This window comes from Penicillium maclennaniae (genome assembly GCF_028827695.1).
Source record: "Penicillium maclennaniae strain IBT 15551 chromosome Unknown utg000007l:1.0-4884863.0:1.0-4888362.0, whole genome shotgun sequence".
Taxonomy (NCBI): domain Eukaryota; kingdom Fungi; phylum Ascomycota; class Eurotiomycetes; order Eurotiales; family Aspergillaceae; genus Penicillium; species Penicillium maclennaniae.
The window spans coordinates 3,056,212-3,084,047 of NW_026623219.1; the positions used below are offsets into that span (position 1 = coordinate 3,056,212).

Consider the following 27,836-nt stretch of genomic DNA (forward strand, 5'->3'; position numbering starts at 1 on the left):
ATCACTTTCTGGTGGATCCCGCCGCTAAACGTGACGTGATATGCGGCACCGACCCCAAACTCCCATCCTCCCGTCCAACGCCTTTCGTTCAGCGCAAGAGGGTGAGATCCTCGTTGAAGCTTTGTAAGAAGCTCTACAACGCGCGCACAGCTAGTCCTCGGTTTGGTGGGCGTCTTGAAAAGTCACAGCACTAGGTCTCGCCCCCGACCCATCGACTCATCCGTCCTCAGCGCGCTCGCTCTATCGCAGCCTTCTCCACTCGCTTGGTAGCATCGATGGAGGGAGAAACGATCCCCAATTCTCCATCTGGCCCGAATTTGCGGCTGCAGGCGACCGGCTTCACTGGATTCGCTGTGCCCTCTCTCTCGCCGTCTTTCAAGCTAGATGAGGGCTATTCGGATGAGACGCGAAGCCAGTCAGACAAGGATACCGTTTCAGACAATGTCATAATGCTTCCGGAATGGGTCCTCGCCCAGAGCGAGACCGATCGAGCTGGTCAGCGCCCCTCACTGCGTTCTGCATTGCAGTTTCCGAAGCCCCAACCTCCTTTGCCTTCTCCGCCCGCTAACGACCCCTCTAATTTAGAACTCGCGTATAGCCTTCTCCGGTCTCTTTCCACCTCTACGCTCTCTGCAGTGGTCGATCGTCTTAATCCGCTACTTCATATGGACCCTGTTGTCAAGCTGCCCCCGGAACTTACATTCGACATATTCTCTTACCTCAGCCCAAAAGATCTGTTGACTGCGTCGCTGGCGTCTCGTTCATGGCGCAGCCGAATTCTCGACTCTGGTCTATGGAGGGTTTTATACATCAAAGAAGGTTGGCGGGTGGATACGCGTGCCATTCGCAGCTTCGAACAAGAGCATGCCGAGGCACTTTCACCTCAAACCCGTCGAGCACGCCCTCTACATTCAGAGGCAGACCTGGGAGAGCCGAAGCATAAGAAGCGCGTCCCTCTCACATGGCTTAATTCACGTGGTGCTGAAAGGTATGGAACAGTTGAAGCCAACGGCCAGGCTTCGACTGAAGCGGACGACGAAGGTGATCACCACATGGCCGATGCAACCGAGCGAACAGGGTCTTTTTCAGTGGACGGCATGGGACGCGTGGCTCCAACGTCTTTTCTGTCGCTTCCATCAATGCTTCAGCCACCTCTCCAGTCTTCATTACTCACGCGTTCCCCCAACGGGAGCGTTCAAGTCAACTGGGTTCATCTGTATAAACAACGCCGAAGATTAGAGGCGAATTGGCACCATGGCCGATATAAGAACTTCCAACTCCCGCACCCATCTCACATGGACGAAGCGCACAAGGAATGTGTCTATGCAATCGAATTTCAAGGGAAATGGCTGGTCAGTGGAAGCCGAGACAGAACCGTGCGAGTTTGGGACCTGGAAACGAAGCGCTTATGGCATCGCCCATTGGTAGGTCACGCAAAGTCAGTACTGTGTCTTCAGTTTGACCCAAGTCCTGAAGAGGATGTCATCATCTCTGGCAGCAGCGACAAGAGCGTGATCATCTGGAAGTTCTCGACCGGTAAAAAGATTCATCAAATTACCAACGCACATGCCGACTCTGTTCTTAATCTCAAATTTGACCACCGCTACTTAGTCACCTGCTCCAAAGACCGCACAGTGAAGGTCTGGAATCGTCGAGAGCTATCGGCCCTGGATGAGGATTATCCGCGCATCTGCGCAGGTGGCGGGGCCATTTATCCCTCATATGTCGTCGACCTGACAGACATGGCACCCAACATTCTTGAAGCGGGTATTGCAAACGGGCATATCAAATCTATACAAGCAAACTCTCTTCTCATGACTGTGGAAGGACATGGGGCCGCAGTTAATGCAATGCAGCTCCATGGCGATGAGATTGTGACGGCTTCCGGTGATCGCATGATCAAGGTCTGGAACATTCGCAATGGTGCTTGTTTAAAGACTCTGATGGGTCATGAGAAGGGCATCGCATGTGTCCAATTTGACAGTCGCCGTATCATCAGCGGCAGCAACGACAATACAGTGCGCATCTATGATCATATCTCTGGGGCAGAAGTGGCCTGTCTGCGAGGACACAACAACCTTGTGCGAACTGTTCAAGCAGGGTTTGGCGATCCACCCGGCGCTGACGAGGCTCTTCGGCTCGAGGCTCAGGAGGTTGAGAACGAGTTCTTCAAAGCACAAGCTGCTGGCGTCCCTGTTGATCTTGGACCAAGAGCTTTACGCCGTGCTGGGCACTACTCAAATACTGCTGGCTCGCGTGACCCTCGCGACATTCCTGCGCTCGGTGCAAAAATTCCTCCGGGCGGAGGTGGTAGTGTCTGGGGGCGCATCGTCTCTGGCTCATATGACGAGTCTATTTTGATCTGGCACAAGGATCGCGACGGTGCATGGTCAATTGGTCACCGGCTTCGTCAAGCCGATGCCGTGGCCAACGCTGCACGAGGCAATCTCAGCGAAGCTGCACGAGCTGCGGTCTCGGTACAAGCACAGGCGCAGGCACAGGCACAGGCACAGCAACCGCAGAGGAGACAACCTGTGCAAGGTCCTCAAGCACAGAACGGCGAAGCAACAACAGACGTGGAAACCGGCAGTGAATCACCCCCTGTAACCAATAATGCTACCCCTGCTCCAGCCGAGGGTGTTGCCAACCAACCTACCGCTACACCGGCCGTTGATGCACCTCCTCCACCTCCACCAGTCGCTTTAATAAATCAACACCTCAACCAACTGGCTGCCGGTCATCATCATCACCACCTTCATGCCCACCCCCGCCGACAGCTTGCTCAACCTCCTCCCACGTCAAGGGTCTTCAAAGTCCAATTCGACTCACGTAAGATTATCTGCGCGAGCGTAGATCCCCGGATCGTCGGATGGGACTTTGCATGCGACGATGAGGAGATCATCGAGGCATGTCCCTTCTTCCAGGGATTATGATCTGCCCCTTTTCTCGCTCTCTTGCTGTCCTCTGCCACTCTTCCTCCTTCTCCTGCCCTTTCCCCTGTCTTCTTGGCGTTACAGTGCATACAAGCGTTGGATCCCCTTCCGGCTCTTATCTTAATCATCACTTTCACCCTGTGGTCTTCCTCTCTCCGCCTTTCGCGTTGCGCATATGTATCACAAATATTTTATTCATTAGCTTTTCAGCTATGACATCTTCCGCTGCTTGGCGACTCTGGTGATGATTGTCTTTATGCCACCTGAAATACACATGGCATAGCGTCTAGATGGATATTACGGGCTTCGAATATTTATGTACCTTCTATGTAGCCTCGCAAAGCTTGAGGTAGAAATATTTTCAAGTAAATCCCGGGGATCACACCCGAATTGTAATATATATATACTTGAGGAGACAAGTTTCGCCATCAACACCAGCAGAGCAAAATGTCTCAAGACACTTCAAGGGTCACAAATGTACAGAAAGTCAAGAAAGATATGTAGACCAATTCATTAGTCTTCACCAAATGAAAGATAAACGAGGGTAACAGAATATTAACCAGGACACGAAGACATCTTCCACGAGCAAATTTAATAGGAAAGAAGGTACCAGGCCACGCGAAATTGGACATGGAGGGTACTTTGAAGGAGAGCATCACCACAACCACCACCACCACCTAAGACCCGGCCCACAGCCTTGATGGTCACGAGCAGTCAGGTAAGTTTCGCCAGTACTGACAACGTTGAGAGTTTCCATGCTCGAACGACGCTTGCGGATACAACGACCCGAACAATAAAGAGACAGCTGAGTGGGCATGCAAGAAAGAACGCCATATGGTTTATGACCTCCTTCAGTAGTCCTACCGCCTGCAAGATCCTCAGAATTGTCTGGTGTCCGACTTGAGCGCAACGATGAAGAGACTTGCGCGATCTGATCTCCCATCACTCCCACACCTTGAACAGAGGATGCCACGGTAAATGGGGCAGCTGTGGCTCCGTCCTGGACAGGTGAAGTCCGCCGAAGACCAAGCAGTGCAACAGCCCCGCCCTGCTTCCGTGGACGTGGTGGAATAGCAGAGTCGGAAGTATCATCTGAGAATGGCCACAATCGTCCAAGAGGGCGAGGCGTGTAGATCCGAATCTGCCTCCGCGAACGAGATCCCGGTTCCTTGGTCCTTGTGTCATCAAATCCAGCCTCGCATCTCAATTCCTCAGCTTCGTTTCCAGCGATAGGAAGATTGCTTTGATGGAAGGGATGGTCATTTAGCTGTCGATTAGGATTTATTCCGTGGCCACTTTGTCGATACGGAAACCGGCCCTGGACTGCTGTTCCATCTTCTGCTCGTCCAATCCCAGTCACAGAAAGCCCTTCCGGTGCGATCTCGGTTGAGGGAGACAGACCAAAGAATCGCAGCATTGCATCTCCGTATGAGCGTGTTTGTTGGCCGTTGCCTTCGGCCCTGTACGAACGGCGTCTGCCATTTCCCCCAACCAGGAACTGTGCAGAGCAATACACCGCCTCGGGGGTATTGAATGATGGGAGTCCTGGAGGCGTGGGCTGTCTTTCTGGAGGTGGGAAATGAGGCCAAAGGGTGGAAACGGCAGTCCCCAGATTCGTAGGCCAGCGAGGAACATATTGACTCCCTTCCGCCGTGTTGAGAGAATGTGCTTTTTGGTGCAAGTTTCTAGCAGCACCTGCAGCCAAGATCGTCTCGGTGAATGGACCAGCGCCCAGGTGTGCCGTCTGATGTAAAGACGTATCGGAAAGCATCTGCTTGCGCCACCAGATAGTGTCAACTTGTCGTCTTTCATTGTGAGAAAGTCGTTTGGAGGACTGGTGACCGTCGAGCGCCGAGGGAATGAACATGGCGATATTGGCTGCTAATCCTTCTTCCATGATGGGGCCTATATTGGAGGCAGGTCTGGAATTTCGAGTACTTCCCTCTGGACTTGTGACTCTGATGGCATTGAAGATGGGCCCGGACTCAGATGAGTCGGGAATGTCCGTAGACGGTGACTGGGAGGAAGTATCGCAGGTGTAGTTGTGACGCTTGAGGTTCTCGGGAGCAAAGAAGCGACCTGGTCGATTACCATGGGCATTGTCGACAGACATAGCGCATAGACGGTGTTCAAGAATACAAGAAAGGTGGACTCGTGGAAATAGCATAGAAAGCAGCTGGAACCATACAGTTTTATAAGGCACCATCCTCATCGCGCTTGCCGTGCGCTCATGCAATTATCCTACATTGATCAGTTACCGAAGTTTATATGTACAATCTTCCGAAAAACGCAGGTTTAAAACAAATTCATCATCATAAGGGAGTTCCCAAAGGGCTGGGCATGGGTTTGCCCGTCACTTGGGCATGCTCCTTTCGTAGGGCTCGCAGCAAGCCTTCGATCCTGCGACGTTCTTCTTGTTCCGCCTGTGCCAGAATTGTTAGTATTGTGATAACATTCAATGTGAAAAAGGTACACAAGGAGGGAGAATGGAAATAGGAATATTACGGACCTTCAAGATCTTCATGTTCTCGTTACGAGTATCGCGCATCATCTTTTTGAACTCGTTCTTGAGTACCATGGTAGATGTGGTCTCGGAAGAAGGATCACGGCCCATGGATGTCGGGCTGTTGAGGTTCATCCAGTTGATTCGGTCTTCGCTGATCTGAGTTTCCAGCTGCTCACAGCGGTCGCGCATACTGTCAATAATACTCTCGAAGCGCTCACGCTCCTTCTCAAACTCAATGCTGGCCTTTGTCATGGCCTCATAGTCGTCAAGAGTCTCGCGCAGCTCCTTCTCGAGAGTATCAGCGCGCTGCTGAAGATCACCACCGCCTCGCTGGCTCTTGAGCTCAGCAAGTTCCTCGGTTAGCTCGATGTTCCGGGTGTTCAGAGCATCGATCTCCTTCTGAATCTCTGGATTTCCAGCTACCTCGGCCGCACGCTGAGCTCGGGTACCGTAGGCACCATCAAGCTCCGCCTTGACCATGGTAAGTTCAGTCGTTATGCGCACAACTTCGCCCTCAAGCTCGGTCATCTCCTTCTGCAGACGAGTAGCATTCTCCTCGGCCTGTGCACGCTGGCTGTATGCCTCCTCCAAGCGTGGGTCGGTTTCATTGCGGATTTGATGCACGAAAGCCTCGAGCTCCGCACACTGATTCATTGCCTCCTTCAGACGTGCGTCTGAGTCGGCCCGAATTTGCTCGATGCTGGCCTCGAGTTCTGCACACTGGTTCATTGCCTCCCGTAGACGCTCGTCCGACTCACTGCGGAATTGCTCGATGCTGGCCTCAAGCTCTGCTCGCTGGCTGACAGCCTCCTGCACGCGCACATCAGATTCGTTGCGAATCTGCTGAACATTGGCCTGGAGCTGAGCCAGTTCTTGTTCGGCGAGCTCACGAGCCTCCTCAATCTGAGCCACACGTTGCTCAGCACGTTCGCGAGCTTCTTTCATCTCATCCGCACGATCATCGGCTTCTCTCACTGCCTCGGCACGTGTGTCGGCCTCAGCGTGCATAGATTCAATGACACTCTGCAGGCGAGCAATTTCTCCCTCGGCCTGCACCAGTGAAGCCTTGACCTCATCCTGTGAAGGGCCATCGTGGCGCATAGCCTCAAGCTGCTCTATCAGTACAGCGAGCTCATCCTGGGCAGCCTTACCCTCGCGCTCGGAAGTCTCAAGGTCCTTGCGAGCATGAGCAAGTTGCTCGGTCAAGTCGCCGATATGGGCATCCCGTTCCGCATCTGATTTGGAGTTGAGCTCTCGCTGCTGCTGAATTTGCGTGGTTAAAATGCTCTTCTGCTCCAGCAAGCCATCCACCCGGCTTGCAAGGCCATCGATACCGGTCTGGAGGTAGGAAAGCTGCTCCTCTAGGCCTTCGCCCTCAGCTGCACTTGGAGGGGAGGAAGCGTGGGCGACCGAGTAAGACCGAAACGATCGACGATGGCCTGAACCCGGGTATTGACTTCGGTGATCTGCTCTTTCCACGCTCCTTCGCTCTGAGTATTGGAAGCACCTGTAGCAACAGCGACAGCCGGGCACGAAGCAAGAGAATGTAGGCCATTTTCCAAATACGCCAAGTATGCCTCAAGTGTCGCGGAGCTGTCCTGCGCCGGCCGCGGCGGTGGATCAACGAATTCATCTGGAGTGGCCTGGACCATCATATCGCACATTCGCTCAGTGAGGTCCTCCAACCTCTTCTGCATATTCTGCATAACTTCCGAAGAAGCTGCCGGGTCACCTGTCACTATTCGTCCACTTAATCCATAGTTGTCCAGGTGCTCCGGAGTTCGGTAAAGGCTGCGCTCGTCGAAGTCGTGGCCGTCATTAAGGTCGTCCGCCGCAGCCTGGGGATTCTTGGGCGCCTTCTTCAGTCCCTTATGAGTCATTTGCAAGACTCCCGCAGTGTGCTCCAGCAAGCGCTGGTTGATTTGTTGGGACCTGCGCTCCAGCTTCCACAGCTCTTGTGCTAATTCTTCGCATTTCCGCTGGCTCATCGCCAGTTCGGAGTCGCTCTTATCGAGAACTTCGGCAGCGCCAGAGCGCCCAAAGATGCTCCTGCTCCTGCGGTGTGACTTCGTTCCGTTGGCGCCGTATTCACCACTGCTCCTGGGACTCGGGGGACTGTAGAGCCGACCGATGGATTGGGCGGCATCGCGTAATTTGGTCTCCAGGGCGAGTTTGCGCTTTGTACCCTCCATTCGGGTCGACAACAATGAGCGCTCTTTCTTGAGGCTTTCCACTTCCTCGAATGACAGAATCTCGAAGCTGTTACTGTCGCACATTGCGGTCTCGGTTAGGAGGTACATCGTCACCGGATTGCTGGTGTTAAGAAGCGCTGAGCTCCGCGGGTGAGCCGGATTCAGCTGCAAGAAGTTACGAATTAGCTAGGTCCGTGGAGCTCCAATGTGCCGTGACCTGGTGGTTTCCCCTTACCGGATTGTATCGCGACCGGTCTTCATGCTGAGAGCCGACTGCGTCCCGATACCCGTCTACAAGGTCCTTTCCTAGGGGCGTTATGGGAGCCTGGGGCGCCTGGACATCGGAGACGGTCTGTGTCGAGTGGTATCGTGGGTCACCGTACGAAGACTGGCTGGATCGGAGGCTGATGTTCATGACGAGCGTTCAGGGCGCGAGGAATGCAGCCGGGGTTTGTAGGGATCAGGGAATTTAGAAATGGCCGTCACTCATCATGAGGAACAGTAATGTTGACAGAGGAATGCCAAACTTCACCAGATTTGAAGGGCGACAAAAGAAAAGGGTGGCTGAACGGAATTTAAGATGGTGGGGAGGAAAAGAAGGAGTTTGCGATCTGCACGGCCTCAGCCACACCTTTTTGTCCATTTGTGATCTCTCGTCTGAAAGTATGTATCATAGAATAATATTCCGAAGATATCGACTAGCTGATCTGATCTGAGTTATTGACATATCCATCTGTGGATCTATTGATTTCTTCGTCGATTGACTTGTTTAGTGCATTTTCATAGTTACCCCTGTTGACCCAGACGCAGGCGAACCACGGAGTCCACTTCTGACCCGATAACTTCTAAGCGAAGGCTATAATAGCCTTTGGATCCTTAGTTGGGGTTTATTAGGTTTTTGGATCAGGCTCTAATCCCGAGATAGGAATCCTGGCACATGGCAATGATGATAATACCTCCACAAAACCAGATCCATTACGTAGTAACCGTGGGGCTGCATGTACCTCCCATGTAGACGCAACCTCGGATCCCGCGACGGAGACCAAGCGCTCTCCGAGACCAAGACAAAGACCGACGCCTTTATCTTTCTTCCATTTGCCCATGTCCCCCTGATCAACAGTCGGTCATGGCGACTTTGAAGATCTCGGAGAGCAACAGCTCGCCGCTCGCGCAACCGCCGTTCAAGGTCTATAAACGACGGTTCTGGGGCCTGGCGCAACTCGTGCTTCTCAACATCGTCGTCAGTTGGGATGTGAGATTAACCTTACCCCGGATCCACTGAGAAATGCGAGGAATGTATGCTAAATGAAGTTAGTGGCTCACTTTCTCGTCCATCTCCACCACTGCCGCGGAGTATTTCCAAGTCTCCGAGAGTGCTATCAATTGGTTAAGCACCGGCTATCTGTTTGCATTCTGCGTTGCCAGTCCGTTAGTGATACCTCGTCTTGGAGCGTATTTCCTTGATTCAACTGACTCTTCTTTCCTTAACCCAGCTTCGTCATCTGGATCCTGAACAAAGGCGGTCCCAAACCAGCGATCGTCACCACCGCTTCGCTCCTGCTCGTGGGCAACTGGCTGCGCTATGCAGGCACCCGAGCCAGTGGCGGCATATTTGGGCTCGCTATGTTCGGCCAGATCCTGATCGGTCTGGCGCAACCATTCTGCCTGTGCGCGCCCACCCGCTACAGTGACCTGTGGTTCTCAGACAAAGGCCGCACGAGTGCAACAGCCCTCGCCAGCTTGGCCAACCCTCTTGGCGCAGCGATAGGACAATTGGTGGACTCGGAGTGGGCGACCAAGCCCTCCGATATCCCAAACATGGTCCTGTACATCTCTATCATTGTAAGTTGCCTGTGTCGCATGTATACTACCTTCAACTGACAAGAACTCACCGCATATAGTCCAGCGTTGCATCAATACCATCTTTTTTCCTGCCCGCTGCACCACCGACTCCCCCAAGCGCCTCATCTGCCATCCCCCGCACGCCACTGATACCCGCAACTAAGCAATTACTCGGTACGCTAGAATTTTGGTTAATTCTGGTACCATTCGCGGTATATGTCGGATTCTTCAATAGCGTTTCGTCCCTGGTGACCCAGATCCTGAGTCCATACGGATACTCCGAGACCGACTCGGGTATCGCGGGCGCAGTCCTGATCGTAGTAGGATTGGTAACAGCCGCAATCATGTCGCCAATCACGGACAAGTGGAAACACTACCTCGGCTCGATCCGTGTGTTGGTACCAATCGTGGTGGCCTCGTATATCGGTTTAATATTCGCGCCATCCAGTTCAGCCGGCATTGCTCCGTCGTATGTAGTCATGGCGTTGATGGGCGCCTCGTCATTCGCGCTTCTGCCTATCGTTTTGGAGTATCTGGTCGAAATCACATATCCCTTCTCGCCGGAGATTGGGAGCACCATCTGCTGGACGGGCGGACAGTTGCTCGGCGCTTGTTTCATTCTCATTCAGGATGCGCTCAAGGCTAGTGACAAGGCGAATCCTCCTTCAAATATGCGCAATGCGCTCATTTTCGCTGCAGTTATTTCTTTCGTCGCTGCACCATTCCCTCTAGTTATAGGATTGTTTGGGCGAGATGTCCAGCGTCGGAGGTTGGAGGTTGACCGTGGTGTCGAGCTGCATGCCGCAGAAGCCGGACAGGGTGATCCCTGCGGTCCGAACAAGGACATCTCACAGATCAATTCCGCATCTCCTCTGGACAGGTTGGCTCTCAAGTCTGCTGAAACCTAGCGCGAGATAATAGGCCATGTCTGATGAGTCTGTTAATCGTTTCATAGGCCAACGTCACAACGATGAATGCTTTTTTGTCGCATCTTTCTGCATCTCAGGCTGGTTTTGATGCCTAAAATTTGGGCTCAGGATCAGCCCAGTATATACCACCCTTTCGTTTCTGCCTGGCCATCGGGCTTTTCCCTGATTCTTGGTTATATTAAGCCTTAACCCACCCAGGGTGTGGACAATTTGCTACGCTAGATATGATTTGAGATGATATCAATTGAAGATACCTTCTAGACTTGCCGTGGTCTATCAAGTTGCCTAGAAGGTCTGTCTCGTATTTTTGATCGGTTCTACTAGCGTACCCTACGCACTAGCACGCAAAGCGTGGCTGATGGCACTTCCGCGCATCCGCGCCAGGGCCTCCCGTCTATCCGTTTTCAACAGATGAGATTCGTCTTAAGACAGTAAATAAAACACTAGCACAGTTCGAGCAGGCGAAAACCAGTATCTGTACATGCAAGACAGGGCAGGAGTGGTCTATTATTCTTCCCTTTATTCCTCCCTGTCCTGAAAACACCATATTGCGCACAATCGAGACCGAAGAGAAGCCTCCATGCTACTAATCCAAAAGAATAGACGGCAGACTGTCAGGTTGGCAAAGCGACAGTCGTCGAAGCGGAGTTGAATTTCCGTGACGTTGCGTTCCAAGTTGCTCGTGTCGATCCTGCCGAGGACTTGAAGGGCCGAATCGATGCGAGAACGCGGAAAGCGGCGCGTCGGAGGAATTCGCGATCCGTTTACTTGAGCTCCCTCCAGAGCTTTGGGGCAGCGCAGGCGGTAACGCAGTGGGTGAGGTGGAAGACTGGCAAGTCATGTTAGGTTTGATGATTCAATGGCTATCTTGAAGGCAGCGATGCTGGTATTCGGCACAGTGCAACAGCCAGATGCGTGTGGGAACTTACACTCCTCAACGCAGTCCTCTTTGGGGCCCTTGAAGTCCTCATCCTCCTCCTGCTTCATGACACGCTCAACGCACTCATCGTAGTGGTGCTTGTAGGGGGCGCACTTCGCGGAGTTGGCACATTCTGTTAGGCGATTGGTTAGTCGCGGGTGTCATCTTTTGAATCGAGATAAATTGAGAGCGATTGCGATGCCATTGGGGTCCTAATGCGGATACTGATTGGGGGGGCCTGGGGGTCGCGGATGTGGAATACGCCATCGATAGGCACGACACGACGGCTCATCGCAGGAGACCGAACGAAAAAGCATGGTGAAGAGGATCAGACTGGGAGTAACTCACCCTCCTCGAGCTTGGGCTTAATGTCCTCGGGCTCCTCCTCCTCTTCTTCCTCCTCTTCCTCTTCCTCTTCGGCCTCAGGCTCTTCTTCCTCGGGGGCCTCCTCAGAAGACTCCTCAGAGGACTCCTCAGGAGTGTCTTCGGAGGACTCGGTCTCAGTGCTCTCCTCGGAGGCTTCCTCGGTCTTCTCGGTGGACTCGTCCTGGGTGGAGGTCTCAACGTCGGCGGCGGGAGCCTCAGCCTGGGCCTCGGCGAAGCCCAGGGAGGAGACGACGTCAGTGAAAAAGTCGGCGAGACCCATTGCGATAGGTTCAATGACCGGAGGTCGTGGGGATTGGGGTATGGGATTGAAGGTAGGGGTTGGTGTTGAGTCGAGGTGCGGGTTTTCCAAGCTCGGACTGGAAAATCGGGACGCCCCGGCCGCTGAATAGGCCAATTGTGCCACACGTGATTGGCCAGCCCGACGGCCTGTCTATAAAGCGTCGTTCGAAGGCTTGGACAAGCCTATCGTCCTCATGGTTACAGTGCTCTGCTCTACAGCATGTTGCAATTGAAAGATTCGATACATCACTATACAACCAGTAATCCAGATTGGTGGCGCACAGGGCGCTTCTTATCATTGTTCTCTAAGTGTCCTACCGTTCTCGGATCGGTAACTATTCATGGGGATCATAATGTACATAAAGGCTTCCTGGCGCTCTCGAGTCGAGAGTAGATTATATTGTTGATTAAATGCACTGCCCAAGCCGCTTAACTGGCCTGTCGCAAACGTTCTTCCAATTCATTGGCCACGCTCTGCGACTGAGCCTCCTCATAGCAAGGTGGCGGTTCTACCGGCTCGGGACCGACCGTGGAGACTCTTCTGTTAATCTGCGGTGCCGTTGGTGTCTCGTTAGTAACAGTTGTGTTGTTTGAATTGCCAGGGCCTTCATATGCCGGTAGCTCCTCCAAATGAACGGCCCCCATGTCCACGCCTCCCACGCCCCGTGTCCCTTCACCCATAACCTCTACAGCCTGTTCTAATCGCTCCCTGATCCGTTCAAATTGTGTGTGGAAGTCAAAGGCTCCTCCTTCTTTGAAGGTCACTTTGATTTGTACTGCAGGCAGGTTGGCGGAGATACCGCCTCCGGAGACGGGCTGGACCAGTGCGGTCCAAACGTTGGGACCAAAGAAAGGGGCTGAGACGTGAGAGTCGTGAACGTTGAGTAAAGGCGAAGAAAATGATTGAAGGTCATCGGTTCCTTGGGCAGGTAGATAGACGACCTGGTCGAAGAACGTTAATATTTGTAAGGGAGGCAGACAAAGTGCGCAAGAGGAGATCGCCTACCCTCTGGTTGGTAAGATGAATACAGCCGGCGCTACTCTGGACAGACAAGCTCTCGCTGCCCTTGTACCCCGGCGGCGGGGTCACGGCGAGAGCAGTGCGCGGAGGAGAAGAGTATAACAACCGCTCACTAGGAAGGCGGACGAAACCTTCCTGGTCATGAAGCATCACCCAGTTGAGAGACATGCTGGTCGAGAGACCACCATATGATAAAGAAAGAGAAGCGTAAAAAGTAGAGGACCCCGAAAGATCAATCGGGTTCGGGAGTATCAAGTTTACAAAAGGTCTTGAATAGGGAAGGATGTAAATCGACGTTGCGGGGCAGGCGGGGAACTCTTGCAGGTAACAATCTGAGGTTCCTTCCACGTTTTCTTTGTACATTATCTGTCTAGGCACCTCCCTAGTAATATTTTCTCTCTCTCTCTCTCTCTCTCTCTCTCTCTCAACGTTCATGGTTCGACAAAAGCCATGGTCGCTTTCTCGGCCAAACCCCCACTTCCTGATATCCGATACTTCCGCACCAAGCCCAAAGGGTCTGCCCCAACATCTGCCACTGCGCGTTATGTTGGGTTCGCGGGGTAAGCAGCTCCAATAAGCAGTAAATTATTTAGTAAGCTGTTGAGGCAGATACCAGACCTGGTATCACAAGTAGGACGTGACTCGAAATTCTCATGATACCTGACCTGGTATTGGATGTCAGAAGTTAAGGTAGTGCTGAAGGGATAAGTAGCTCCCTCGCACAAAACTCCCCTCTCTACTTTCAACTGCAAGTTTCTCCAGGACTAGTCATCATCAATAATATCAACGTCAAGGAACAAAGCGGATGTTCTAGAAGTGTCCGAGCATGGAAAAAAAAAAGCGCGCTAAAATCGGTCCCTCAAACTTTCCGGATTCGAGCAGCTCACCCCTCCGCGTGAGCCTCTTTATCTTTTTCTTTTCTGTGCTTTCCCTTCTCTCGGTTCCTTGGAATCTATTCTGAAGAGAGACTTGGCCAAGAGAAAGTTTCTGTGGGGTACAGAGCTTTGTGTCTTTACGTCAGAACCAAGCGGGTCAAAGCTCAAAGCTCGTTGCGGCTAATATTGACAGAACTTCATGTCAACGCCGCCCTAACACTCTCTCCACCCTTCGCTCAATACCAAACCTGACTGATCGGGCTATTTGGAACCGTCGTCATGGGGAAGAAACAGGCGTACATTCCACCCCTCATTGGATGGCTGTACGATCTGGTCTTATGGTCGTTCTCCGTGCTGATCGACCTCTTCTTCCGCGAGGTGCATCCCCGCGGATCATGGAAGATCCCTCGCCGAGGTCCCATTATCATTGTCGCCGCCCCTCATGCGAACCAGGTATGCCATTCTTGTTCACCAAAGTCCGCCAAATGGAGCTGATTCTGGCCTTCTTCGCAGTTTGTCGATTCGCTTGTCCTTATGCGCGTCATTCGCAGCGAGGCCCACCGACGTATCTCATGGCTCATTGCGGAGAAATCCTTCAGACGCAAGTTTATTGGACTTTTAGCGCGTGGTATCGGAACCCTGCCCGTGGCGCGCGCCATGGATAACTTGAAGCCGGGCACAGGTACTATTTATCTGCCCGATCCGGTCAACGAACCCACACTCTTGCGCGGTATCGGCACCAACTTTGAAGGACACGGCTTTGAGAAGGAGGGAACAATTGCGCTACCTACTATCAACGGTACTTCGCACAGCTCGGCTATCGCGGAGATCCGTGGTCCGGAGGAGCTGATACTTAAAAAGCCTTTCAAGCACAGGGATGCGCTCTTCCAATTAACTGGGAGAAACGATATTGGCAACGATGGAACCTTTTCAGGAGACGCTGCTGAACAGGTCCCCGATTTCAAGGGTTCCAAGTTCAAGGTCGCTCCGCACGTGGATCAGACGGCTGTCTACGAGGCCGTCTTTGCGAGATTGAATGCTGGTGGCTGCGTTGGCATCTTTCCGGAAGGTGGTAGCCACGATCGTCCATCTCTATTGCCCCTCAAGGCTGGCGTGGCCCTGATGGCTCTCGGTACCCTCGCAGACAACCCTGATTGTGGTTTGAAGATTGTGCCTTGTGGCATGAACTATTTCCACGCCCATAAATTCCGATCTCGCGCCGTCATAGAATTCGGTAACCCAATTGAAGTCCCGAAGGAGATTGTGGAGCAGTTCAAGCAAGGCGATCGCCGCGAGTCTGTCGGTGCTCTTCTGGATATCATATACCAAAGTCTTGTTGCGGTCACGGTCACAAGCCCCGATTACGAAACGCTCATGGTAATCCCAACCGAGTCTCCTTTGCGTCAATCTTGATTAACAAATTGCAGGTAATCCAAGCAGCCCGCCGTCTGTACAACACCAAGGGCAAGAAGCTCCTCTTCCCATGGTTGTGGAGCTCAACCGCCGCCTCGTGAAGGGCTACAATCATTTTAAAGACGACCCGCGGATCGTCAATCTCCGCAAATCCATTGTCAACTACAACAAGCAGCTTCGTATCCTCGGTATTCGTGATCATCAAGTGCAGTATGCCAAATTTTCTATTGTGCAGGTGGTCGCCACCTTGATTTATCGTCTGGGCAAGTTGGCTCTCCTCACCATTGGCACCCTACCTGGGCTGCTTCTCTTTACTCCGGTTTTCGTCGCGACGAAGTATCTGTCGATGAAGAAATCCAAGGAGGCACTGGCTGCTTCCACAGTTAAATTGCAGGGGCGCGATGTGATGGCTACATGGAAATTACTCATTGCGCTGGCATTTGCCCCGGCTGTGTATGCGTTTTATACGACTATGTTCACCTACTGGACATATCGGAACCGCATCCAAGGCCTTGTGCCGGACTGGGTGCCACTTTGGCTTGTGGTGGTGATTGGCGTGGTCATATTCCCTGACTATCTCGTTTGCCGCACTCCGTATTGGTGAGGTGGGTATGGATATTGTCAAGTCCTTGCGACCACTGGTCTTGTGCCTGAACCCGTCGTCCGCCAACACGCTCGTGAAATTGCGTGCAAAGCGCGCGATGCTCGCCCAACAAGTCGATGAGGCAATCAACACCTTGGGCCCGGAGCTGTTCCCAGACTTTGACGCTGCACGAATTGTCACTGATCCCTTCCGGGAAGTCAGCCACGAGGGACTTGAGGGCGATTTGCCCGCGATCAAAGCAACCCGTGACGAGATGGAGGACTTGCCCTCGGCCGAGCCTTTGCCTCGTAACGAGTCGTTCCACAATCTGGCCAACATTGGCTTCTTCTCACTCAGACCACCCACCCCTAACCGCAGTCGCAGCAGCTCTGCTGCTCCTCGTCCCGGCTCACGAGGCGGACTCAAGCCTCTGAGCCCAATGACCCAGAAGGACCCGCTCGAGGATGTGAGCTCCCGGATTCGAGATGCGATGAGAGAGCGTGGCGAGCGGCGCCGCAGACGCAGTGAGGATGGAAGTTGGGACATGGCCAGCTCAGGGCCAGGGACGCCGTCTAGTGGTGAGGAAATCCGAAAGGATCTATGATGTGGTTATCATGCCGACTCTTGATGTTGGAATTCTTTTGTCAACCATAGAGCATTTGGCGACGACTTGTACTTGTTTGATGCACTTTTCTTTATCACCCCAATGCAAGATATCCCCTTCGTTTTTGTTTGCTATTGAACAGCAATTTGAAGTGACCCAGTGTAATGTATGTCAAGGTAGACAGGTAGCCCATAGTAACACCTTACACCGAGGTGGGATAGCTCTGAACGTAATCCCAAAACAATGTCGAGCTCCGATAAGCCCGGAGATGTACCATTTTATGCGGGCCCCCACCAATTATTGAGGTTGTTCAGCCTGACCAGATGTCTTGGCTGGCAAGTTGCAGGCCTCGCCCCAGGGGGCGCTCGGCCGTTGGCGGAAACAAAATAGCAGGGTGGATGAAATAGTGTAGCCTGATAGGAAAGTCTTTCTCTTCCATCGATTGACTTGCATAGTTCAACATAGTGGCCCAGCCCGGATCGCGAGGGTCTGAACACGTCGCCCGTTGCACTAAAGACGAAAACGCCTTCCGTTCCCTTCCTACCGCGCGTCCTATTTTCGTCCGCTCCAACCTTCTTAAGCCGTCAAGTCCTTACCCCCAAACGAGCTGCCTGAGCTTCGTCCCCGTGTGCTATCACCATGGCGAGCTCAATGCATCTGTCGCGACTTCGGAATTGGTTCCTCGCCTCTCCGCCGATCGAATTCGCGATTAACAGCCTCAAGGAGCTGCTGGTCGGCGCGCTCCGCCAAGGTCCCATCCCCCAACATGTCGCCTTCGTGATGGACGGGAACAGACGATTTGCTAGATCACATGGGATCGAGACCGTTGAAGGCCATAATTTGGGATTCGAGGCATTGGCAAGGGTATGTCCTCGGTAATTGACCGGCGAGCTCAACCCCCGTGCTGCTGAGCTCTGGTCGCAGATTTCCGTCCTCCTACTGACTATTGTTTTAGATCCTGGAAGTGTGCTATAAAAGCGGCGTGAAGGTTGTTACCATCTACGCATTCAGCATCGAGAATTTCAAACGCTCCAAGTTCGAGGTCGATGCACTCATGGAGATGGCCAAGGTGAAATTGTCACAAATGGCGCAGCACGGAGATCTCTTGGATCGATACGGGGCCAAGGTTCGCGTGTTGGGTCGACTTGATCTACTCAAACCCGATGTCCTGGCTGCTGTCAACAAGGCTGTCGACCTCACCAGTCGTAACGGCGACCGCGTCCTGAACATTTGCTTCCCCTACACTTCCCGCGACGAAATCACCACCGCCATTCGTGAGACCGTTGAGGATTACAGCACGCCTCTCCACCCTGGGGATGGTCACCTCCGAACGCCGTTCTCCGAATCTCATATCGCGCACAATATTCGAGCCCAGACCCTCGGGTCTAAGACATATGATATCCAAAGTGACTCGGAATCGGCGTCCACCGAATCATCCGGTCACGAGGATGACAACCACCTACGGAATGACCACGCCAATCGTGTCTACGAGTCTGGATCGTCCTTTTCGTCTTCTACAACTTTACACCTCGGGCAGCAGGATGCACAGCATCTCAAGACCATCGTGCAGGGCAAGACAGCTGATGGCGAAAGCCAGGCATTTACCTCCCCCGAAACCATTTCCCGCCAGACACTTTCCGACCACATGTTGACCAAGGGTACCCCACCTCTGGATCTCCTCGTTCGCACCTCCGGTGTGGAACGCTTGAGTGATTTTATGCTCTGGCAATGTCACGAAAACACTGAGATAGTCTTCCTCGACGTCATGTGGCCCGAGTTCGACCTGTGGCACTTCATGCCCGTAATGCTTGGCTGGCAACGACGTATCTCGAAATCCCGCCAGAACCCTAACGCGGAGGGCAATTTTGCCGGCGACCGTCCAGAGTCCAGTGAAGAAGGCCTGGAAACGCAGATCCTTCGACCGGGAAAAGTAAAGGCGATATAGATCCTTCCTTTCAGCATCTTATTTTCTTTTCAGCATCAAGCGGAGTTTGTGGCGTCCAGGGCGGCCCAACAGATCATTGTCGTCCCATATATCCCAGCAGCATTAGCAGCACTACACTTATTGTCTACATACACTATACACCGAACATTCTTATCTGCAAATCATACACATTGGATACGTCTTTTGACCTATTTGGGTCCCCGACCTGCTTAGATAAACCCCCGCGCCGATACCGGCCACGTGACGATTGACTCACCGCACAGGGAGCTGCCCGGATACTTCTCTTCTCCATCTCAATCATTTCCTAACCCCATATCAATTCAATATGGTTAAGCAAATTGCAGGTTCCAAGGTCCTCCTTTTGGGCTCTGGCTTCGGTATGTTCCTTTCTACGGTTAACGGGCTTCCGCAATGCGTCGCTGCTCCGCAATGCCGCTTCCTCCAAAAAAAAAGTGTACACTTGCTCATATTGTTCTTCAAATAGTCACCAAGCCTACTGTCGAGGTTCTTGACAAGGCCGGTGTTGAAGTTATCGTTGGTAAGTGCAATTGCCAATGAATTGGCACCAGAATCCCTCTCTCCGTGATGTTTTCCATCCGGATACCCCGCTGCATGCGACAATGGGTCATCGAAGGCCAAACAAACCTATTTGAGGTCGTCAACTATTCAGTTCCAAATCACTGACCATTTTGCTTCCCTTTGATAGCCTGCCGCACCCTCGAGAGCGCCCAGAAGCTGTCCGAGGGTTTCAAGAACGCCAAGGCTATCTCCCTCGACGTCAGCGATGATGCTGCTCTCGACAAGGCCATGTCGGGAGTCGACCTCGCCATTTCCTTGATTCCCTACACCTTCCACGCTACCGTCATCAAGTCTGCTATCCGCACCAAGAAGAATGTCGTCACAACCTCCTATGTCTCCCCCGCCATGATGGAGCTTGACGAGGAGTGCAAGAAGGCCGGTATCACCGTCATGAACGAGATTGGCCTGGGTAAGTTTTCCCTTGAAGCTGCTCGTCTCTTTTCCAGTTCTAACCGTCAACTTTCTATAGACCCCGGTATTGACCACCTTTACGCCGTCAAGACCATCTCCGAGGTCCACAATGAGGGCGGCAAGATCACCGGCTTCATCTCCTACTGCGGCGGTCTCCCCGCTCCCGAGTGCTCCAACAACCCTCTGGGCTACAAGTTCTCCTGGTCCAGCCGCGGTGTCCTCCTGGCCCTTCGCAATGCCGCCAAGGTCTACGAGAACGGCAAGATCGTCAGCATCGATGGCCCCGACCTGATGGCCACCGCCAAGCCCTACTTCATCTACCCCGGTTTCGCCTTCGTCGGGTACCCCAACCGTGACTCGACTCCCTTCCGTGAGCGCTACGATATTCCCGAAGCCCAGACCCTCCTCCGCGGCACTCTCCGCTTCCAAGGCTTCCCCCGAGATGATCAAGGTCCTCGTCGACATCGGCTTCCTGAACGACGAACCTGCCGCCATCTTTGAGAAGCCCACTACCTGGAAGGAAGCCACCGCCCAGGTCCTTGGTGCCGCCTCATCCTCCGAGAAGGATCTCATTGCCGCTGTGGAGTCCAAGACCTCATTCCCCAACAACGACGAGCGCGACCGTCTCCTCGCTGGTCTCCGCTGGATCGGCCTGTTCTCTGATGAGCAGATCACTCCCCGCGGTAACGCCCTCGATACCCTGTGCGCCACCCTCGAGAAGAAGATGCAATACGAGGAGGGCGAGCGCGACATGGTCATGCTTCAGCACAAGTTCGACATCGAGCACAAGGACGGCTCCAAAGAGGTCCGTACCTCTACTCTCTGTGAATACGGTAACCCCAGTGGATACTCTGCCATGGCTAAGCTGGTCGGTGTTCCTGTGGTGTTGCGGTGAAGCAGGTTCTTGATGGTACTATCTCCAAGAAGGGTGTTCTTGCTCCTACGACCATGGATATCTGTGCCCCTTTGCTCAAGACCCTCAAGGAGGACTACGGTATCGAGATGGTTGAGCGTACTCTGTAAGAGATGGAACTCAATGATAGTTTAAAAAGAACAGGAATGCAATAGTCATGATTGGACTCGTTTTATCAACTCTCTTGTTACGTTTCACCCTCGATAGTCCCTGCCCGTGGTGATGAATAAACACACACACTCATATCCACGTCAAATGGTACCTGAGGAGTTTCCCACGAATGGCTTGCTCGGTATTCCTTTTCACTCGCTTTCATCTGCACTTCGGGTGGCCTAAGTCCGGGAAAGTGAGAATTGCAGAAAGTCGTAATTACTTGCGTAAAAGCTGAGAAGTAATTCTTGGCTCGTGCGTTGCGTTCATTTTCCTGTCTACCGTCCACCTCGTCGTTAAAACAAAAGGGACGTGGAGGTTTGGGACTCCACAAGGGTGGGTGATGTTTTGGGTGGTGTGAAAGCACTGGGATGTCTTTCAGCGGCGCAGAAAGAAAATAGCAAACAGTCGACGTATCAACCCACTTGACATGGGCTGTAAGGTGAGAAGGGTTTGCGAATTACAGGCCGCGCAAAGTGCAGATAACTGAGGGCACGAAGGAATTTGAAGCTGAATAGACCAGGAGATCACAGACTGGAAGAAGTCTTAAGGATCGAGGCATTGACAGTTCTAAGCCATTATGGTGCGGACGGAAGGCATGCCAATATCGCTTATAGATTTATAGATGACCTCGCGGATCGGGATCCATTGGGATCTCTCCATGATTGGATGTAGTCGCCGCGGCTGGATTAATCATTCTTTCGGTGGCATTCCGTTCGTTGTGGGTTCTTCGTTGAATTTGGACTAGGAATGGTGAGCAGATGTAATGAAAGAAGTGCGAGGAGGAGAGAGAGGCAAGAATGCTTTGGTGAGTAAGATGTGTTAGTGAGCTGGGCAAGTGAAGAGCGGAAGAAGTGAGCGAAGGAACCAGGTCGAGATATGACAGAAGAGGGCAAGACCGGAGAACAGCTGTTTCTACAAGATAAAAAAAAGTCTGGCGGACAGTTTCATTCATTATCATAGGCATCTCGTCACATCACCTCTATCGTAGCATCATTGCAAACCCCGATCCGAACTGTATCTGGACCGTGGCCAAACATAAACCAACAAACACGAATATAGGAGGCACGGCTTGCTGTCTCTCTAAAGCAGAGCCAGAACCACAATTGATCACGTCACGGCCCTTTCTAGACCAGACCGATACCATGTATCAATGTCACTGGTGGACCTGCGGTTTTCAAACTGAAAGTCCCGCGTGCTATGCGCTCTTGGATTTTGAATTATGTTGTAGTGAAGGGGGAAAAAAAAAGCTCGGATAGATACATTCTATCTGTATCATGTATCACGTCGAAGAAAAGAGGTCACGAAGTCGATCAGAGAATAGTGCCAAAGCTAAACCAAGTAAAACAAGCAAGGACGTCAGTAATGTGTTTCTCAATGAAGACGACGGATTCGATCTGGAACTGGAGAAAAGAAGAGACCCGAATTGGTCAAAGGCCAGAACAGGAGGGATTGGATACATACCCGAAAGTTTGCTTGATGCTGCGAATGTAGTACAGCTCCCAGTTCTGCTTGGTGACGTCCTCTTGGCCGACGGGCACGCCGGACCAGGAAACACGCAGCTGGGTGACGCCGTCGACGTCGTTCTGATCGAAGTTCATCTCAAGGGTGCTGAAGTGGTTGGCGGGCCACTGAGCCAGACGCCACTTCTGCACAATCTGTCTGGGTGAGTCGAGCTTAATGTACTCGCCGGTGACGTTGCCGTCGAAGATGGCGAATTTGCCGCCGACCTTGGCGCCGTCGAATTGGCGGGGAGGACCGCGGGTGAAGGCCGTGATGCGCTGGGGGTCAGTGAAGGTTTTGTAGAGTTCCTCGGCGGTAGTGCGCATCTCATCGGACGCGGTCACCGTGGTGGTGTTCACGGCGACGTTCTCGGTGGTGGAGGTGGTGGTAGTGGTGGCAGCAGCAGCGGCATCCTTCTTGGCATGAGGGTAGACGGGGGCAGGGGTGAAGCCCTTGGAGGGATTTTCGCCGGCAGCGTGTTGCAGGTCCTTGGCGTGTTCGGTGACGAGAGCACTGGTGAGCTTGGCTAGGGCCACGCGCAATTGGGGAGTGATCTTGGACCGAACAAGATCCTTTACGGGTTGCTTGGAGGCGGCATCGGCGTGGATATCAATCTCAAACTGGAGACCATCGCGTTAGTCCTGGATGCGCGAGAAAAGCAGAAGATGGCGGACTGCAGAGGCGGGTCTAGGGAACGTACGACATACTCATCTTCCTCGGTGTCATGGGCTACCTCGGGGACAGTGATGGAGCCAGTGACCTCCTCACCGTCCTGGGTCTTACCTATCGAAACAGTCTCAGCTGTCAAAGTTCGGTGGATGGAATCGATTTCTACAAACCTGAGTACTCTAGGGACAGCTTCACGTCGTACAGGGTGATGACCTTGCCCTTGCGCTGGCTGACGTCTACGTCGCCATTCACGGACACCACCTTGTCTACTTTGGCTGACACGCCCCCTTCCTCAGCACTGATGACAGTCAGGTTCTTCTGCAAGTAATCTTTGGCCCAGCCAGAGGCGTCCTTGTTAACCCAGTGCCAATTGTTGGGGTTGTGGAGGACCATGATGCAGGTTGACTATGTGATAAAATCTCTGATTGACAATTTGTGTCGAAAGGGTTCTGCTCTTTCTTCAATGCTCTTCTGGGACGTCGTGGGACCACTAGTTCCACTTCTCTGTTTTCTTGGGATGTGAAGGTTCTGTTCGAGTTCGTCGGTTAGCGGCGAGTTTCGAAGATTTTTCATGGAATTTTTCAGTGTGAAAAAATTGCACAAGGCAATGGCCACAAATTTCAGGTCCAGCTAGCGTATTGCCGGACGCAAGCTATTCAGCATAAAAGACGGATGGTAGTCCGTCCCTCTGACTGGTGCCAGCTATGGTTTTCTCATCATTTGGGCGAGTGGGAGAGCTCCGACAGGAGGGTCCGTAGACCAGACACCTGAACAAAGAACTCCGAGGGATTTTGAAGGGCAATGGAAGAAGGGGAAGCTTACAGTTCAAAAAATGAGCCCAGACGACAAGCTGGACGAGAGAAATGAATGATGGATGAAAAGGGGAGAATGAAGAAGATGAAGGAAAGAGGAACGATATTTGAATCCGCCGGGACGGAACACTCTAGAATGGCATGCACGTGACTTGTGGGTCCCGCGGGACATCGTCATCAGGGATATAGAGAAGAGTACGATAGACAAAAGAACGGTAGAGAAGATCCTTCTCTGATGGTCACATCTGGACTATCAATTATATACTGTGCAAACCCGGTCTACAGCGAACGAATGGGGATATCACAATTAGCAGAAAAAAATTCCATCACTCCTGTTCCAATTGCTCCAGGTCTTCCCAGCCATCTTCCGCAACGAGCTGGGCTTTCACTCGCTCTCGAAGTCCCTGGATTTGACTCCCAAGTGCTTCAGTCCACTGGCCTTCCACAGTGGATACCTTGTCCTTCAGGTCGGTGGTCAGAGCAACCTCTTCATCCGCTCTTGCTTCCTGCATTTCCCGACGGACGTTCTCTTCCGACTCGCCTTGCCAGATCCTCTCTGCCTCCGCAAGGTTACGATTGGCTCGCATAACCGCTGATCGAACTTCGTGCAGTAGGCAAAGCAGGTTAATCTGTGACTCGATGTATTGATAGCTCGACTTTTCGGCATGTGACAGAAGCGTATATAAATATTGCAGCGGGTGCGTGTAGAAGCTGGGATTCTCTCGGTATTCATCAGCTGGGATTTGGACTTGGAGACCATGCAGACTGTCCGGTATCTGCTGGACAAGGGCGAGGAGGGACGGTGCGATGTCCCAGAATGCAGAAAGTTGCTTCTCGACACCGCGTACAACGTGCTGCTCAATGACGTCCATGAAGGATTCAAGACGGGAGAAGGCCTGCGTCTCGTATTGTACCCGTCGGTCAAGCGTATCCTTGGCGAAGAAGGCTTGCGTCTCCCGAATCTTGTCCTCGTTTTGGCTTTGTCTATACGGCAGTAGAGCGAACACCTTGTATTTATCATCGCGGTCACTGACCAACTCGAACGATTCGCGGTGAAGCTGCTCTCGTGCTTCAAATAACCATTTGAGCTGTGTCAGCTTTTCCAAGAGCTCAGGCTTTTCATCCCCTTCTTCTTGTGTCTGGTCTGGGGTTTCATGTTGCGCATCATCGAAAAGCCTGCTACTCAATTCATCGATACAGGTTGACGCCCGAGCAATGCGGTCATTTAGAATTGCCACCATCGGCTTCAGCACAGTCTCTTGATAAGTATCAAGCTCGCGTTTCGCCAATGCCCTTGCCCGCTTGTTCTCGTCGGCAATCATCGCTGCTTCTGCCTCGGCTGCCTCTGCAAATGTGAGGCTACCTTCTTGAATTTGGCTTTGAATGTTGGACTTGAACTGGCGACGGCCGTCTTTGACCTGGATCTTATGTTCCTGAGCCATAGTCTCCACATCGTCCTTGTATCGCTGTCTGGTCGACTTGATCTCAGTAAGATCGGTAATTGAGCGGACAGTGGTTCGGTAGGATATCATTTCTGGGTGGCTGTTATTCACAGCAGGATAGTGGCGTGGATATGGCGGCGGCAGAGTAATGAGTCTGGAGATATCCAGCTTCTGAGGCGTCCGAAACTGCTCACGACGATCTCCGTCACCGTAATCGGGGTAAGCGGAGGCCTCTTCGTGAAAGTCGACTTTCTCCGGAGGATACTCGTCCGGACCGTAAGCTTTGAACTGGTCGGTGTAAGTTGCATCCGCCTCGTCGAGCTTCGGCGGGGTTCTTTCCTGGTCCCACTGCATGGAGTCACGAGGAAGACCCATATACTTCGACTCTCTCTTGGACCGATGCACTTTTCTACCACACTCCTCACTGCTGGAACCAGTTTTGGACTCCCACCAGCGACTAGGCGCACGACCCCGGGAGCTCATTTCGTCGTTGCTCATGCTGAGACTGGCAATAGGTGAAAGACAAGGTTGATAGTTATTCCACCACGCAGATTCGGGTCGACTCGCTCGGATTGAAGGTATTTCCAAAGTAGGCATTGGTCTGGTTGGCTTTGTCGGCATGTTGGCCTCAAGAGGCGGCATTTCGAAGAGCTTGTTGCGCACTCCGTCAATTCCAAATGAATCAGCATCCCAAACAGCGGCGTATCGCTCACGACGTATCTGAGACTCAGCGATGATGAAGTCTGTGAAGACCTTCATTGCCTCAGCCTCATTCAGAGCGGCAGCTTCCTGTTCGATGAACTTCTGATGCCTTTGAACCGCGTCTCGAACAAAGTCGGTCTCTTGCCTGATGACTGATTCCAATGATGCCTGCTGATAAGTCTGTGTAATTGACAGTCGTTGGGGGGAAAGAGGCTTCATCGTAGATAGGGCGTCGTTAGGCAGATGCAGGATATGGGAAACTGGACGTTCCTCTGATCCTCTGGAGGCGGCGCGAGAGCGTGATAGAGCCTCTTTAGCAGAACCTAGCGGGGGCGTGGGAAGTGCTTTTGGTGGTATCGCCTGGGGTGTTTCCCTTTGGAATGTCGAAGAAGATGCTCCTGGCGAGAATGGAGGTGTCTGCGCAAAAGCAGCAGATGGTCCAGCGGCGCTAGGTTCCGGCTTAGGTGTCGATTGCGGCGACTGCTCGGAGAAAAGGCTAGTAGATGATGCCCGAGACCGTGAAGCAGTGCGGAGACCCTCCGAACCTACACTCCGGGTGCTTTGAGGAGTCTTCCTTGACGATGTCGGATGCCGGGTTGGATCAGGACTTTGTCTGTGCTCCGGAAAGATAAGATTTGAGGGCTTTATTTGCTCCAAAGCATCAGCCCAAGGGTTACCACTGGAAGACACTGCACTCATATCCTCGAAGACCTGACTTTGGCGGCTTCGACGCTCAATTCGCCGTTCACGAATGCCTTTGGCACTGGGATCCCGAATGGCCGGACTTCGGAAAAGACCACCACTCCCAGGGGTTTTCTGTGACTGGTATTCTGGCTCATCCATGTCTGGATTGCCAGTTGGATCCGGCGTTGGGACCGACGTGGTTGTATCGATATGTAGAGGCTCATGATCCCTACTTGGTCGGTGTTTCATGTACTCCTCGTCAACCCAGTCCGCCGGTGTTGGTGGAATGCTCCCAAGTCCAGTCCCCATGATTGGCGGCGGCCTAGGTCGAGTCCTACTTGAGCCCTGAACTGTCCTCGTGGAAGAACCCTCTGATGAACCACTCGCACTGACTGCCCTTGCGGTCGGAGGAGGCCTTGGAGGAGGCGGTGGGAGTGGCATACCTGGTTCCCAACCACTATTCGAGGGAGAGCGGTTTCTGGAAGAGCTTGCGCTACTCACAATAGCCCCTGCAGAGGCAGCTCTCCGGGACGCAGGCGGCCTTGATGGTGTCTCCAACTGATCGGCTGATTGACCCATTACATTGCCTCTCAATGACGGCGATGGAAGGGCTTGTTCATATGACATCGAAATTCGCGCTCTGGAGTGGGATGCAGCGGAATTGTGAGGAGCGCCCTGGTAATGGTCCATTCGACTTTGCGAGACTGACCGATTCCCCTGCGGTGGAGGCGGAGGAGGTAACGATTGTCGAAGCCCTGGATCATTTGAATATATCACGGAGACTGGACGAGGACGCGGCACTGAGCGTCGTTGGTACTCAACATTCATATTGATATTGCTTTCGGGAGAAGAATGCTGGGGTGGCGTGACTGTCGGTGTCACCGAGATGTTAGGGTTTGGCGAAGTGAACTCCTGTGGCATTTGATTCCGATTGCTTGGAGGCGAGTAAGGTGGCGGCGGCGGTGACACGGGCACATCTGAGGAGACATGGTCAATGCAAGCCATTTGAATGTTCTTTATGCACGAGAAACCCACCTGATTGATTTCGTGGCTGGGGTGAGACTCGATGCACACTGTTGGCCTGGGAATATGCAGCTTGCGCAGAGGCTGCACCAACGGTCCCCCATTCTTGAGGGTTGTAAGGAACATTAAAAGACGTCTGCTGCCTAGATGCCATCGAGGAAGATGGTGTCGATCTCGCGTGCACAGGAGAAGCAACGTATGGAGAATGAGCCTGCGTGAAAGGACTTGATAGCGAAGTAGACGACAGAGGAGTGGATGCAGGATGAAATTGAGGAGCACCCAATGCCGTTGTCAATAACGGAGGCTGTACCGCATGTTCTCGACGACCGGACGACGGGTGATTATTCACAGGCATAGACGACCAACTCGAATACTGCTGTTGGTCGCCCGCATGGTCTGCTCCCATCCAGCTAGAGATCCTAGGAATTGGTAATTAGATCACCAACTCCAACTCTAGAGCAGAAATGTCGCAGAACGCATCAGCTTACCTATTCATACTGGCCGAGTACTCCTCAAATCG

General features: G+C 52.8%; 11 protein-coding genes across 11 annotated transcripts; 5 read left to right on the forward strand and 6 right to left on the reverse strand.

Moving 5' to 3' along the window:
• Positions 1 to 275: 275 nt before the first annotated feature.
• Positions 276 to 2,933, forward strand: N7477_008355 (F-box and WD domain protein; the record flags this gene model as incomplete). The annotated part of the gene is made up of 1 exon (XM_056970018.1): positions 276 to 2,933. The coding sequence occupies one exon, from the start codon at positions 276 to 278 to the stop codon at positions 2,931 to 2,933; it is 2,658 nt and encodes an 885-aa protein (XP_056820050.1).
• Positions 2,934 to 3,588: 655 nt separating this feature from the next.
• On the reverse strand, positions 3,589 to 5,046 carry N7477_008356 (uncharacterized protein; the record flags this gene model as incomplete). Its single annotated transcript, XM_056970019.1, has 1 exon — positions 3,589 to 5,046. One exon carries the CDS (start codon positions 5,044 to 5,046, stop codon positions 3,589 to 3,591), a length of 1,458 nt encoding a protein of 485 aa, XP_056820051.1.
• A 199-nt stretch (positions 5,047 to 5,245) lies between these two features.
• Positions 5,246 to 8,046, reverse strand: N7477_008357 (involucrin repeat protein; the record flags this gene model as incomplete). The annotated part of the gene is given in 4 exon segments (XM_056970020.1): positions 5,246 to 5,356; positions 5,443 to 6,813; positions 6,825 to 7,796; positions 7,867 to 8,046. 4 exon segments carry the CDS (start codon positions 8,044 to 8,046, stop codon positions 5,246 to 5,248), a joined length of 2,634 nt encoding a protein of 877 aa, XP_056820052.1.
• A 711-nt stretch (positions 8,047 to 8,757) lies between these two features.
• On the forward strand, positions 8,758 to 10,381 carry N7477_008358 (putative cell surface receptor/MFS transporter (FLVCR); the record flags this gene model as incomplete). The annotated part of the gene is made up of 4 exons (XM_056970021.1): positions 8,758 to 8,883; positions 8,947 to 9,059; positions 9,125 to 9,473; positions 9,533 to 10,381. The coding sequence occupies 4 exons, from the start codon at positions 8,758 to 8,760 to the stop codon at positions 10,379 to 10,381; spliced, it is 1,437 nt and encodes a 478-aa protein (XP_056820053.1).
• Positions 10,382 to 11,166: 785 nt separating this feature from the next.
• N7477_008359 (cytochrome b-c1 complex subunit 6 family protein) lies at positions 11,167 to 11,967 on the reverse strand (the record flags this gene model as incomplete). The annotated part of the gene is made up of 3 exons (XM_056970022.1): positions 11,167 to 11,231; positions 11,332 to 11,454; positions 11,670 to 11,967. 3 exons carry the CDS (start codon positions 11,965 to 11,967, stop codon positions 11,167 to 11,169), a joined length of 486 nt encoding a protein of 161 aa, XP_056820054.1.
• Positions 11,968 to 12,416: 449 nt separating this feature from the next.
• On the reverse strand, positions 12,417 to 13,176 carry N7477_008360 (GRAM domain-containing protein; the record flags this gene model as incomplete). The annotated part of the gene is made up of 2 exons (XM_056970023.1): positions 12,417 to 12,929; positions 12,994 to 13,176. 2 exons carry the CDS (start codon positions 13,174 to 13,176, stop codon positions 12,417 to 12,419), a joined length of 696 nt encoding a protein of 231 aa, XP_056820055.1.
• Positions 13,177 to 14,162: 986 nt separating this feature from the next.
• N7477_008361 (putative glycerol-3-phosphate acyltransferase Sct1) lies at positions 14,163 to 16,483 on the forward strand (the record flags this gene model as incomplete). The annotated part of the gene is made up of 4 exons (XM_056970024.1): positions 14,163 to 14,336; positions 14,397 to 15,274; positions 15,324 to 15,843; positions 15,902 to 16,483. 4 exons carry the CDS (start codon positions 14,163 to 14,165, stop codon positions 16,481 to 16,483), a joined length of 2,154 nt encoding a protein of 717 aa, XP_056820056.1.
• A 639-nt stretch (positions 16,484 to 17,122) lies between these two features.
• On the forward strand, positions 17,123 to 18,428 carry N7477_008362 (undecaprenyl diphosphate synthase family protein; the record flags this gene model as incomplete). Its single annotated transcript, XM_056970025.1, has 2 exons — positions 17,123 to 17,347; positions 17,439 to 18,428. The coding sequence occupies 2 exons, from the start codon at positions 17,123 to 17,125 to the stop codon at positions 18,426 to 18,428; spliced, it is 1,215 nt and encodes a 404-aa protein (XP_056820057.1).
• A 325-nt stretch (positions 18,429 to 18,753) lies between these two features.
• Positions 18,754 to 20,441, forward strand: lys9 (saccharopine dehydrogenase (NADP+, L-glutamate-forming); the record flags this gene model as incomplete). Its single annotated transcript, XM_056970026.1, is given in 6 exon segments — positions 18,754 to 18,805; positions 18,913 to 18,966; positions 19,135 to 19,416; positions 19,477 to 19,759; positions 19,794 to 20,301; positions 20,319 to 20,441. 6 exon segments carry the CDS (start codon positions 18,754 to 18,756, stop codon positions 20,439 to 20,441), a joined length of 1,302 nt encoding a protein of 433 aa, XP_056820058.1.
• A 1,470-nt stretch (positions 20,442 to 21,911) lies between these two features.
• Positions 21,912 to 23,046, reverse strand: N7477_008364 (AHA1 family protein; the record flags this gene model as incomplete). Its single annotated transcript, XM_056970027.1, has 3 exons — positions 21,912 to 22,604; positions 22,685 to 22,767; positions 22,824 to 23,046. The coding sequence occupies 3 exons, from the start codon at positions 23,044 to 23,046 to the stop codon at positions 21,912 to 21,914; spliced, it is 999 nt and encodes a 332-aa protein (XP_056820059.1).
• A 745-nt stretch (positions 23,047 to 23,791) lies between these two features.
• N7477_008365 (uncharacterized protein) lies at positions 23,792 to 27,812 on the reverse strand (the record flags this gene model as incomplete). The annotated part of the gene is made up of 3 exons (XM_056970028.1): positions 23,792 to 27,270; positions 27,329 to 27,735; positions 27,805 to 27,812. The coding sequence occupies 3 exons, from the start codon at positions 27,810 to 27,812 to the stop codon at positions 23,792 to 23,794; spliced, it is 3,894 nt and encodes a 1,297-aa protein (XP_056820060.1).
• Between the last annotated feature and the right edge of the window lie 24 nt (positions 27,813 to 27,836).